Source organism: Dendropsophus ebraccatus, chromosome 6 (genome assembly GCF_027789765.1).
Source record: "Dendropsophus ebraccatus isolate aDenEbr1 chromosome 6, aDenEbr1.pat, whole genome shotgun sequence".
Taxonomy (NCBI): Eukaryota; Metazoa; Chordata; class Amphibia; order Anura; family Hylidae; genus Dendropsophus; species Dendropsophus ebraccatus.
The window spans coordinates 79,619,556-79,633,127 of record NC_091459.1 but is presented as its reverse complement, the minus strand read 5'-3'; the positions used below and the strand labels follow the sequence as shown (position 1 = coordinate 79,633,127).

The 13,572-nt window shown below is 39.0% G+C and overlaps 1 protein-coding gene across 4 annotated transcripts in view; it reads right to left on the bottom strand.

Annotated features, from left to right (window-relative positions):
• Positions 1-1,790: 1,790 nt before the first annotated feature.
• ZBBX (zinc finger B-box domain containing) overlaps positions 1,791-13,572 on the bottom strand; it is a 167,313-nt gene continuing 155,531 nt past the window's right edge. For 3 of the 4 annotated variants that reach the window (XM_069973831.1, XM_069973832.1, XM_069973834.1), the window contains 3 exons: positions 11,965-12,189; positions 7,362-7,464; positions 1,791-2,078 (listed from right to left, as the gene is read on the bottom strand). In XM_069973831.1, coding sequence (XP_069829932.1) covers positions 1,982-2,078; positions 7,362-7,464; positions 11,965-12,189 — 425 coding nt within the window. In that variant the 3' untranslated portion in view covers positions 1,791-1,981. The remainder of the gene's footprint in view (positions 2,079-7,361; positions 7,465-11,964; positions 12,190-13,572) is intronic. The other variant, XM_069973833.1, reaches the window with a different exon arrangement.

Genomic DNA, 13,572 nt, shown 5'->3' with positions numbered 1-13,572 from the left:
GTTGAATGAAAACATCAGGTGGGTCAAAACCCTGCACAGCTTTGACAAATTACCTTTAAAACCTGCACTCGGAAAGTTACATTTATGTGACTTACAGCGTCCAAATGTATATTTTTTCAGTTTTCAGACTGTTCTTGTAATGCATCTAAAGGGACAAATCCCGTAGTGCTCAAACATTTACATACCCAGCAGAATTTTCGCTTTCTTGTGCTTTTTTCAGAGAATATGAATGATAACACAAAACTCATGGTTAGTAGTTGGGAGAAGCCATTTATTGACAAACTACCAAAACCAAACCAAAAACATCCAAATGACCCTGATCAAAAGTTTACATACCCCAGTTCTTAATAACGTATGTTACCCCTTCTTACATCAATGATGAGGCTTGTTATTTTCTCAGATTGTAAAGCTGCCCATTCTTCTTGGCAAAAAGCCTCCAGTTCCTGTAAATTCCTGGGCTATCTTGCATGAAATACGTACTTGAGATCTCCCCAGAGATTGTTATTGAGGTCAGGAGACAGATGGCCACCACAGAATCTTCACTTTGTTCCACTGTAGCCAATGACATGTCGACTTGGCCTTGTGTTTTGGATCATTGTCATGTTGGAACATCCAAGTACGTCCCATGCGTAGCTTCTGGGCAGATGAGTTCATATTTTCCTACAGTATTTGCTCATAATGTGTTGCATTTTGACCAAGTTTCCTGTTCCTTTGTAGCTCACACATCACCAAAACATCAGCGAGCCACCTCTGTGCATTACAGTAGGAATGGTGCTCCTTTCATCATAGGCCTTGTTGACACCTCTTCAAATGTAACATTTATGGTTGTGGCCAAAAACTTTGATTTTGGCCTCATCACTCCAAATGACCTTGTTCCAGAAGTTTTGAGGCTTGGGTATGTAAACTATCAATCGGGGTCATTTAGATGTTTTTGGTTGTCCTTATGATTTAAAAAGAGAAAACAAAGTAGTTTTACAATAAATGGCTTCACCTAACCACTAACCATGAGTGAAACAAAAGTTTTTGTGCTATCATTCATATTCTATGAAGAAAAGGACAAGAAAGCAAAAATTCTGCCGGGATATGTAAACTTTTGAGAACAACTGTACGAATTATGTTGCCTTTTTCCATTTTGTTGCACTTTTAGATGACTGAATATGATATACAACAAAGTATAAAGGCACATAAGTCAAAATTATGTTAGCTTATAGGCCTAATTCTGCGTCCCAACTCATTATATTACATTAAAGGGAATCTATAAGCTGTAATTTATGTTTCAAACTGCTGACAATGTTAAATAGCTGGCAAGGAAACACACAGTACTTTTCATATATACAGGTGTGCTTCTAAAATCTGGAAAAAAAAATGTATTCTCTGGTACAAGGAGTCAAAGAAGTTTCCTAAGCTCCAGAAAAGCTACAAGTTGTAAGGGCCCATTCACACAGAGTAAAACAGGTGGAAATTCTGAGCGGAACCCCCGCTGCCTGTCTCAGTGTCAATTCTTTGAGCGAAGAGAGGTAGAGAGCAGAGGCATGCAACACATTACATTGAGACACTGAGCCAGGCAGGATTCCGAGCTGAGTCCATGGCGGGGTTCCGCTCAGAAATTCTGCCCCAGTAATATATTAGGAAATGGACATGCTTGTACACTTGGGGAACTACTAAATGTGTATGAACAATTTTACACTGTCAAGAAAAAGTGAAAACAAATAAGATAAAACTCACAAAAAAGATATAACTCACAAACAGCAAAAAAAGTCAAAACAACTGCATTTGTTCAATAGAGTATATTTAGTGCAGTAAAAAGACAATCCCAACACAATATGTCTAACCCCATATTAATGTGCACAGAGCCACGCTTAGGCACTTAGTAAAGAAGATAAACTAGTAAGAAACATGTTCAGCAATGGTTATAACCAATTATCTAATATCTGAAATGGACAGCATGTGTCATTTTTCTGCTGTATTATGGTGTAAAGCTCTATTGAAGTGACAATACATTAAGCTTGTCCTGCAGGGTCTCCTCTTCATCCGATTCACTTTCTACAGCACAGCTTTGCAGAGCGTGTAGGGGCAATCTGACAAGAAACAAAAAATATGAGAAAAGAAATAACATAATACAAGTCATACTGTGCTCTTAAAATGTGACCTGAGAACCGACGGTGCCCAAGAAGTGACTAACACACTGTATCTTTTCATGGACATACATAGCACTGGATATACGCTTAGTCTCTGACATCTGTGGATTTGTACACAAGAGAGTTGAACTGACCCGAGCATTCATGTAAGATCTGGTTTTTATCATTACATCTGTTCATGTCTCTTACAATATTATTGAGTCTAATTATATCTCTAAAAAATAAAACTAAATTATATTGGGACAACAATAATAAAACAGGAGTCACCGGGATAAAATTGACCTTTCCAGAACAAATTGCTGTGTGCTGCAAAAGATTACACCAAAAATATGAAAGGATGGGGAGCACATTGGAAAGTAACTGCAAGATATAAGTCCCAAAAGGAGCCCTAGCAGCAGTGATAAGGTCTCAACATAGAAAGAACCGTAAAACCCTAGAGCTACATAGGGCCCTGTTACACAGAGCGATAATTGTCTAAATCATCGGCTGATCGTTGTCTTTAGTTTTAGCTCTTTGGGTAGGGCATTCCACAAAACTGGTCCAGAGCGAGAGAAGTCTTGGAGGATGGAGGTCATAGTGATAGAAAGAGCAAATAGACAGTCACTGGCATTTTGTAGGAAGGCAGGGGTAATTTCACGGGAAGAGGTGTATAGCTGGGTGTCATCAGCGTAAAGATGGTATTGAAGACCAAGCCTGCTGATGGTCTGTCCGATGGGGGCTGTATAGAGGGAGAAGAGGAGGGGACCCAGGACTGATCCCTGGGGACCTCAACAGTAAGAGGTAAGGGAGAAGAATGAGCGCAAGAGAAGGATACACTGAAGAAGCGGTCAGAAAGGTAGGAACAAAACCAGGTGAAATCAGAGTCCTTGAGGCAAAGAGAGCAGAGCATGGAGAGGAGAAGCTGGTGGTCTATGGTGTCAAATGCTGCCCAGCCGCAGCCACTGATTGGCCAGCCAGGAGAGTAGTACGCTGGGACCCCGTGCAGCGAGGAGAGGTAATGTATACAGAGCGGGAGCCGGGCGGCAGCAGAAGGGGTTAAGGGGCCGGCAGAATTACATACATGCAGCGGCCGTTCAGACAGACAGGGAATTGCCAGGACTTGACTGACTCGCAGAGAGATTTACGCTGCGAGTCTGTACTTGTGAACTGACCCTAATAGAGAGTTGGGCTAAAGATACAATCTGTGTGAGGGGGTCACTGGAAGCAACCTATGACAGTGTTTGGGAATTGGGGAGCAGGGGTATTTGGAGCAGTCTATAAGGAGGACAAAAGGAAATAGTCTTAAAGGAGAGGTCTATTTTTGCTGAGGTCTTTATGCAACATAGATAATTTAGTTTTCTTTGCATCCATTTGTAAAATGGATGGAAAACTATGGTTACAGGTGATTTTCTTTCACTGACTAACAACACTGCAGAACTTCTTTGTAAATTAAAATATTATTTTCATGCACTAATGCCAATTTTGTTAATCAAGAAAAGTATTAGTGACATAAGCCCAGGAACAGCTGAAGCAGTTCTACAAAGTGAATAGCTAAGCAGACAACAACCTATAATTTAGCCTACTGGACCCCTATGAATATGTAACTAGAGAAATTAATATATTAGAAATAGCAGCCATGCCTATAGCAATCTCAGAATCATATCTCTATTCTTATATCATGCAGTGATCTAAAGCCATGACCTATGTATGAATAATCTAGCATCAGTCATATCGCAACTTTATATTACAAATTATTTAATAACTAAACTTGGACCAAGCTCGTGCTTGACATGTATATATGGGGATTTTATATGGATATCAATTCTCAAAGTTATTGTATAGGGGCTTCTTTGCATATATTGGATCTTTTAGCCTTTTGGCACCAGATGAGGGCAACTTCATTTACAGGATTCTGAAAATGCTCCAGCCCTTCACATAGAAAGTAATTTACAGTTTTAAATAGCTCTTTGTGACTGTTGTATGCAAGGACTTGCTTTACTTATATAAGTTATATGCTTATTTACCTTTAACTATTTTTTTCTTATTTTGAGATGACATTTTAGGGTATTTGGAACCAATTACCAGTTTTACCTAGAGTTTTGGTCTCAAAATACAATGGTTGTTCTGGAACCAATAAATATCGTATGTTGAGGGAACACTGTATAGATTTCTCCTTATTATTTTAGATACGTGGAATCCACATGAAGTGTATAAAAGCCTATTCTTGCACATTTATAAAACTTGCGGCAGGGGCATACGCCAGGGAGAAGGTGCAGATTCGCTTATCTCCCGGGCATACGCCTGCTGTATGGGCAGGGGGCGCGGCATGGTGGGGAGGAGGTGTGGCCCCCTTCCATGTCACATTTATCATGATTTACGCCTATGTGCGTAAATCCAAATCTACAGTACACCTGAATGCTGTACGAGAACAGCGGTCTTGATAAATCCCCCCCATAGAGTATTGGGGGTATTCCGGTTGGGCATTCAATAGAAGATTGGAATGCCAGTGAGCCTAACATTTACATAGTAGAAAAAATAAGGATAACTGATAAAAACTCATAAAAACTAACAACTTAGACCCAAAACAGTGTGGCTTAAAGATGTTATTAGGATAAAAGAAACATTTTCTTTATGGTTGGGGTGGTGCAAAGATAATAAATTAGCTATACTCACCTCTTCCAGTCCCCTCCAGTTGCCATGCTGACACTCCTGATGCTCAGATAATCACCAAATCCTACTAGTTAATGTGATGTGCTGACCTCACAGGAATTCCCCAACTCATTCATTGTGTGGCTGCAGTGGATGGCTGAGTGGGCAGATCCTGTGGGGTTGGCACATCACAGGAACCAGGAAGAAATGGTGACAGAAGACAAGGAGTGTCAGCATGGCCACTGCTGAGGAAATTACATGTCATCTGCTCTTGATTTCTTTGACTATGCTACAAAAGTGTTGAATGAAGGCGGTGGATTTTAACCCCTTAATGACAAAGTTGACAGCTGCATTTAAATTGCAGTTTTCCCCCATTCGTGGTGGTCCAATGGCAGCCAGGGTCTGCGCCATAATGGCGCTGATCCTGGCTCGGCAATTTATTGTTCTCAGCTGCAGCATCCCAGAGCAATTGAACACAGATCTCATGGATCTATGAAGTATATCTATACTGCATAGATCTCTATGAGAGATCAGAGTTGTAATACTAGAATTCCCCTCCCCTAATAAAACCCCCCTTTTCCTATTTTATAAATAAAAATAAATAAATAGACATATTTGGTATCGCCACATGCGTAATCACCCAAACTATTACATTATGACATTCCTGATCTCGCACAGTAAACGGCACAAGCGCAAAACAAATCCAAAATGCAAAATTGCACATTTTTGGTCGCATCAAATTCAGAAAAATTGTAATAAAAAGTGATACTAATGCATACTTTATAGAAAAATTAAGCCTGTCATTGCAAAGTACAATTAGTGGCGCAAAAAATAAGGGCTTATAAGGGGCTCTAGGTGAAAAAATGCAAGCGCTATGGTCTTTTAGGCATAAGAAGGAAAAGACTCAAGAGCAAAAATGGAAATTGGCTGTCCCGCTGCAGCCAGTGATTGGCTGAGCAGGCTGTCATTGGGAAGATAACCCGGAGACCCAAGCGGGAGTGCATAAGGAAAGCGTTGACAGGTAAGCAAGATCTATTTATTATTTTTAAGGTCACAGCAGGTAAATCAGTTTGTTAAAGTTAAAGGGGTTGTCCAGCAAAAAAAATGTTTCTTTCAGATCAGCTGGTGTCAGAAAGTTAAATAAATTTGTAATTTACTTCTATTTATAAATCTCAAGTCTTCCCATACTTATACACTGTTGTGTGTCCTGCAGGAAGTGTTGTTTATTTACATTCAGAAACAGTGCTCTCTACTGACATCTCTGGCGGAGTCAGGAACTGTCCTGAGCAGGAGAGGTTTTCTATGGGGATTTGCTGCTGCTCTGGACAGTTCCTGACTCCGCCAGAGATGTCAGTAGAGAGCACTGTTTTTGAATGTAAATAAACAACACTTCCTGCAGGACATACAGCATCTGATAAGTACTGGAAGACTTGAGATTTTTAAATAGAAGTAAATTACAAATCTGTTTAGCTTTCTGAAACCAGTTGATTTGAAAGAAAAAAAAATTGCTGGACAACCCCTTTAACTTTAACAAGCCTATGCCAGTATATATTCTCGCATATAAATGAAAATCCACTGTGAGAATAGAGTGCAATAGATTTTAACAGTAATCAGCATCGCATCGGATTTCACTGCGAAAATCACTGTGCAAAATCCTCAAGTTGAATGCTAGGCTGAATAGCTAGAGGTAGAACTAATAGGAAATGGGAGAATTGAATACTGTGTCCAGTCCTGGAAACATCAATTACATAAAGATATTGATAAAACAGAATCAAGTCCAAAGACTACAAAAATGGTGGACAATCAGAAGCATAAAACATATTGGGGAAGACTTAATGTACTAAAATTGTATAGTCTGGAGGAAAAAAGGGCACTGTTGAAACCTTTAATAATTTTGAAGGACTGAATAAGGTCCAGGAGGAGTTGCAATCTGAGGTGAGTTGGATGAAAGATCATAAGCAATTTGAGAAAGTATTATTTTACTGAAAAAGCAGTAGACTTGGAACAACTGCCCAGCAGACTTGGTTGGTAAATCCCAAATGAATGTAAACATGTCTGAAATAAACTTATATCTATTGATCAAGGATAAAAAAATAGTAGTATAAGGAGAGAATAGATGGACCATGTGATGTTTACTGCTGTCAATCTTCCATGTTCTATGTCAGAGACAGGGAACCTCCGGCCCTCCAGCTGTTGCCAAACTGCTGTTCTCATCATGCCTGGACAGCCGCAGCTTTCTCTTTGGCTGTCCAGACATAATGGGAATTGTAGTTTTGCAACAGCTGGAGGGTCAAAGGTTCCCTATCCCTGTTCTATGTACTGAGTTATAGCTGACAAGCAGAAGACATCAAAGGGTATTTTCTACACACAGAAGACAGGGATAAAATTGAGGACTCTTCTGTAGAAGAACACCAAAGCTTAATCAGGAAGAGAATTCATTTTCTGGTTTATTAATACTTCCAATGTGTTGTTTTATGTTGTTTTCATTTTTAAAAACTTAATTGCAAAAAAAACAAAACAGTAATTCACTTACATAAATAGACTTATAAATGGTAACATGTGGATGGGTATCTGATGATGATTAATTATACTCACCTGCTTACAGGCACTTCATCTTCAGGCTTTGCTAATCTTTGGCCATGTCTTGTCAACTGGAAGGAATCATAATTGAGTGCTGATGTCTGAAGTTTCCTATTACCTGTAATGAAATCAGATTTCATATCAAAATAAGACATGCATGTAGGGCTAACCATCAGGGATGCCTTTCATTGCACATACATGATACAGCAATCATAATCTTATCTAGAATCAAATCCTCATCTGTAAATATATGATGTATGCATGCCCTTACATTCTCTACCGTTTTCTTTTAATTCTGCGCAGCTGTTTCTTCCGGATGTAATTTCCAAAAGTGACAACAAAAATGGCAGGCATTACCAGCTCCCACAGGGGTTGTCATAGTGCTCGGGAATACACAACAATGGACACAGGAGTCTTTAAGGGTGCCTTCACACCTACCGAATCGCAGTAGAAAATCCGCTGCGGATCCGCAGCGGATTTAACTAAGTGAATAAACACAGCACTAAATCTGCACTTACAAATCTTCTGCGGATCCGCAGCGGATTTGACAGTGCGTATATAATGCTGTGTTCATTCATTTAGTTAAATCTGCTGCGGATCCTCAGCAGATTTTCTACTGCGATACGGTAGGTGTGAAGGCACCCTAAAAGGAGAAATCCCGTGAAATTAACCTCTTCAAGACCGGGCTAATTTTTGTTTTTGTTCATTCCTCCTCATGCATTTTTTTACCTACAGACTGACATGAGACCTTATTTTTTGCACCACTAATTGTACTTTACAATGGCAGACTTTTTTTTTCCATAAAGTATGCTGTGAAATCAGCAAAAAATTATTTGTGCAGTGAAATTGAAAAAAAGAAAAAAGAATTTGTTTTCATTTTGGGAGTTTCGTGTTTATGCCATTTGTTTTATAATAAAACTGACATGTTATATATGTTCCTCAAGTCAGTACGATAACAACTATAAGTAACTTATGTAACATTTATTTTATTTGACGGCTTTTAAAAAATTAAAACCTTTTAAAAAAAACTAAATGTGTTTAAAATTGCTTTATTCCCAGCCTTATAACGCTTTTATCCTTCGGTCTATGGGGCTGTGTGAGGTGTCATTTTTTGCGCCATGACCTGTTCTTTCTCTTGGTACCTTGCATTACAATTTTTCTGGATGTGATATGAGAAAAAAATGTACAATTTTGCGCTTACACCTTTACCAAGCAAGATCAGTAATATGATAATTTAATAGTTCGTAATACCAAACATGTTTGTTTATTGATTTATTTTTATTTATAAAATAGGAAAAGGGTGGGGTGATTCATACTTTTATTAGGTGAGGGGATTTTTTTATTAATAAAAACACATTTTTTCAGCTTCATACTTTAACTTTTAGGCCCCCTGGGGGACTTTCAGTATTACTGCAGTGATCTCCTATAGAGATCACTGCAGTATACTTAATACAGCAATGATCGATCAGATCATTGCTGTATTACTCTGGTCTGCCGCAGGCCAGATTCATTGATTGATGACCCAGGATCAGCATCAGTGCGACGCTGAGCCCCAGCCCGGTAAGGAAAAGGTGGAAGATCCTCCACTAGACACCAGGAAAAGGGGCACTTAATACATTTAAATGCAGCTGTCAGATTTGACAGCTGCATTTAAATGTATAATTAGTGGGCGCGGCGATTGGATAGCAGCCGGGATCCGGGAGCTCTGTGATGCGGTGAAGCATGGGCTCAGTCAGTGGCAAGCATATTGGATCATCTGGACTTGATAGCCACTAGAACCTGTACCTGCTAGCTCTGCACCTACTACTGCTACACCTCTGCTGTACTACAGTGCAGTACAGTATATATGCAGATAAATCATTGACAATGGAGCAATAATGATGCCAAGCAGGTGCGGCAAAACCTTGCATGCAAGACATCGATTTATCTTTGCCTGTCTTTCCCTTAAGACTATTCTTTCCAAAAGATATGATGGATAATTTATAAAACAATATATCTCTGCAACGTACTGTACTCAGCACACTGCTACACTCATATATTTATAATGTTTACAACTGTGCCAAAAGCTGCTTGTGCTGAAAAGGTGGCAAGAAGCAATATACAGAAACTGCCTTAACTCATTTCATACTCTGTGGTTGTCGGTGCAGGCAGTTCTGAATGTGACAAATGTATGATGTGTGGTGTTCAGACTGGAATTTGTGTGTTTTTTTTCACACATATTTCAGCATTGAATAGAATAACATTAATAACATGCTAAACTGAACCTAATTTTTATACATTACACTTCCACCCACATTAAATTTGAGAAAACTGCTAATTTGAATAAATTAAAAAATAGTACAGTGGCTTAATTATAGCTAAGAAGTTTTCTACAAGAATAATACAGACAAAGCAGAACTTAGGCTGTGGAGTAATGGTAATGCTCATTCGTTTCACAGACCTTGACTTTATTAATAATGGCCTCTTCTCCATCTTACACTGTAATATTTATTAACAATAAAATGGTCCAGCACATATTAAAGAGCTTTGGATAAAAGCTGCTGGACTGCAAAAGCCCTTAGACACCATGCTAGGCAATTTTCTAAATGCTAAGGAAAAAAAAGATAACTCAATGTATAACTTATATAGGGTTCTCTGGTTTTATTTCTATATGGCTCATATAGCCGAGTACAGTATAAATAGTTCACATAGCCTCTGATAAATCTATGTCTCAGCTGTGGTCTTGGGGGCTGTGGTTAAGGAAAGGGTGGGGGATGCTGTAGCATCTACATATAGAGAGAAAGAACACAGCTGGAAGCCCACAGCTTTGTACATAGTGTAGTGATAGTGCTGGGTTAGCACAGTTCAGCTCCTATTATCTTCAATGGGAGCAAAGCTATAGGAACACAGCATAGAAAAAATGTATGGAGTTCATTGCTTTTGGCTCAGTTCTCTGTATATGCAGCATCTCAGGGAAAAAGGATGGGGCACCTATGAAAAGGTCCTGGAAAACCCATTTATGTATGAAATGCTGTTGTTAAGTGCCATCACGTCATTGGCAGCTTATCATGACTTACTGGGCAGCTTCACAGTAATTTTGTGTTTAAGGCCAAATAACAGGATTAATAGCTTCATAAGCTACACATGGCATGACTTTCCTTAAATGTCCCTCTTTCTTTCCCTGCATGTTGTCTTTCTTTAACAATACTTCTCTTATATCTAAAATACGAAGGTCGATGCTTGGCCATCTGGGCCTTCAAGGACATGTTTGGTATGATCTCTTCTATCACATACTGGTTTGTTATTTTTAGCAGTCAAGTATCTGCAGTAATCTTCTCCAGCACCACAGTTCAAAAGCTTCTTTCTGCACTTTTACTCCTTCATGGCTGCTTTATATATGCAAATTATAGGCAGATATCTTAGCTACTTGATTTCATTGTTTAACTGCCACAGGCAGAGGAGCAGACAGGGAATAGTACACCTGCTGCAGCCTGTTCTGCTGTGTTACACAGGAGCTCTGGGCAGGGAACTGGCAGGATTAAGCTATGTTCCAACAATGCAAACATAATAGGCAAATAACAGACAAATAATGGTCGTTGTCGCAAAACAAGGGACGTTATTAATTATCATGATCATTAACAAAGGCTGTTCTTTTGCAAGGATGGATGTTATATGTGCTTATTTTTACATTGTGGGAACATAGCCTTACTGTGGGATTAGAATAGGCAGGGTAGAAGAATGTTGAAGGGTAAGCTAAGGGAAAACAATACTTTATGGGAATTGTAGAACTTAGCAACTGCCTAAACAAGGAAAGCTATGCTTTAAATAGAATGCTTTATCATTGTTGATAGCTTTCTGTTTTTTTGGTTAATTTGCCAGTAAACATACGGCAGCATATTGGATTGAGAAAAAAAGGTTAATGTCAATGCAAACATATGCACATCAGTGATTATATAAAGTACTGTATGGTATGGACCAATCACTTATCACCAAAAGCAGGGACAGTGACTCCATTTAGTCATTACAAAACGACCCAGAGATATTAAAGCGATACTGTATCCACCAACCAACTCCCCCAAACCGCTGGTACTGTCCGTTTGATGACAGCAAGTCCTTCCTGGTTGGGTTTTTAAAAATGTGCCTGGTTCCTTGGTTAGAGTAAAAAATAATCTTCTAATCTGCAGCAGCAGAGTCAATAAGGCAAGGCCTAGAGCTTCCGTACCCTATTCCATGCCTCATTGAATTTTTACCAGAACCAAGGAACAGATTTTAAAAGACACAGCTGGGAAGAACGTATTGTCATCAAATGGACAGTACCGGAGGTTTGGAAAATATTGGATGGTGGATACAGTATCGCTCTAAGATGTCCATAGATGAGGGTTAATAAATTTCTGATATAATAGTAAGATCACAGCCACTAAGAGACATAACAGCACCATGCTTTCCAAGATAGCCATTATGCCACTTTTGTTAGTCACAGTGCTGGACTCTCTTGTACAATCAAATATCAAGCTTCCCTGCTGTGAGTAGGATTCCCTCAACAGCTGTCTTGAAATACTCACAGTTGCATGTTAGATACATTAACTGCTTTAGATTGTTCCTGCATCCTAAAGATATAGATACGAGTCAAGTACAGTACCTGTGTCCAATGAAATAAATTCCTTTTCTAAGATAGCCAGTGTTTCCCTTTCATTTTCATCTTCAAAAAGGTAGTCTTCTCTGTCCATGGAGTCAATGGACTCGATTTCTGAGATCTCGGAGGCTGCTCTAGACATTGGTCGAGCTGCTGCAGAACTGGGTCTGGGACTGCTGTAATAATCTGACATTCGAAGAATTAATTTTGAAGAATAGGAGTTTCTGGAGGCTGCAAAATATCATACCCAATAATAATCACATAAGCATGAACAGGCGGAGTGTTGCTCTACTACATTGAACGTAATAAAGTTATGGCAACTTCTACAGTTATAATACATAGATCTTCAAGTAGTTTAGAACATTAAAAAATTGTATTTCCAGATCTCCTGGACATTGGATCCACACATGCAGTTTTACAGTATGCCACAATAACAATGTCCTCCTAAATAAAATATATCAAAGGGGATTTTCATGTATGAAGGTTGCCCAAAGTTAACTTTAAACGTAACAAAAGGCTTCCACTTGCCTTAATTAATGCAAAATAATGCGCATATATAGATTTTGTAGACCTAATGAAATCTTACTATGCGTCCTCTATTAACATATGTACACCAACTTTCTGCACATATTTACAAGTTTTGCATATAACAATAATTATATGCAAAAATACGTGTCTCCAACAGAGCGTTGTCTATTAAAAGGATAGCACTTTGGAAAATGTCGGAACCATACTTGGCATCCGCATTAATTACATAACAAATAAAAACATGCTTAAGATTTTCTACAGTCAGGATAGAGGAGTTATGTAATAATGAACATACTCATACGCATTTTGTTACATGCTAAAGAGTTGCTGGGGATAATAAGCTGAACTACTTGGGCCCCTATTCTGACCATGTACTTCTCAGCAGACAATATACTGTATGTACATGATTTTGCAATCATTTTTATTAAGTCGCAGAGCAATTTACAGGAGTAGAGCATGCTAAGCTCACTGATCCATGACTTTTAGGTGATATGATATAACCATACAAGAGAATCTGTTTCTGGAGATGTTAACTATATACTTACCTAACCCTTAGTTCATCTACTTGGTGTAACTTGACACAGCGCGTGCACATCGCACACACACAAAAAAAAGTTCTAGTGCTCGGTTTCAATGCAAGAGATTTTGTTTCTCACAGTCATAGAAACAAACATTGCTAACAGTGATCAACTGTCCATATAGTGTATGCAGGGCTTTCATACACATTGGGGGACATTTATCAAGACCAGCGTACTCATATGCCGGTTTTAAATAAAGCCCCATGCCCATTCACCCTGCCAGATTTATTAATAGGCACACACCCTTTACTAAATCCGGTAGAACCAGGTGCAGATTTTTTCCATGATTTACACCTATTTCCCGGCAAAAATCATGATAAATCTGGTGACTTCTTCTTACTTTACTGAAGTTTAAACTGCCCCTAGAGGGATAGCATAAGAACCTATGGTAAAGGAGTGCACGCATATCTGAGCTAACCACAGCAGATCTGGCACTCTGATAGACAAATTTGCTTAAAATACAGCATATGGTGCCTACTGTAATTCGGTGAAGGCCGCCAATTACCGT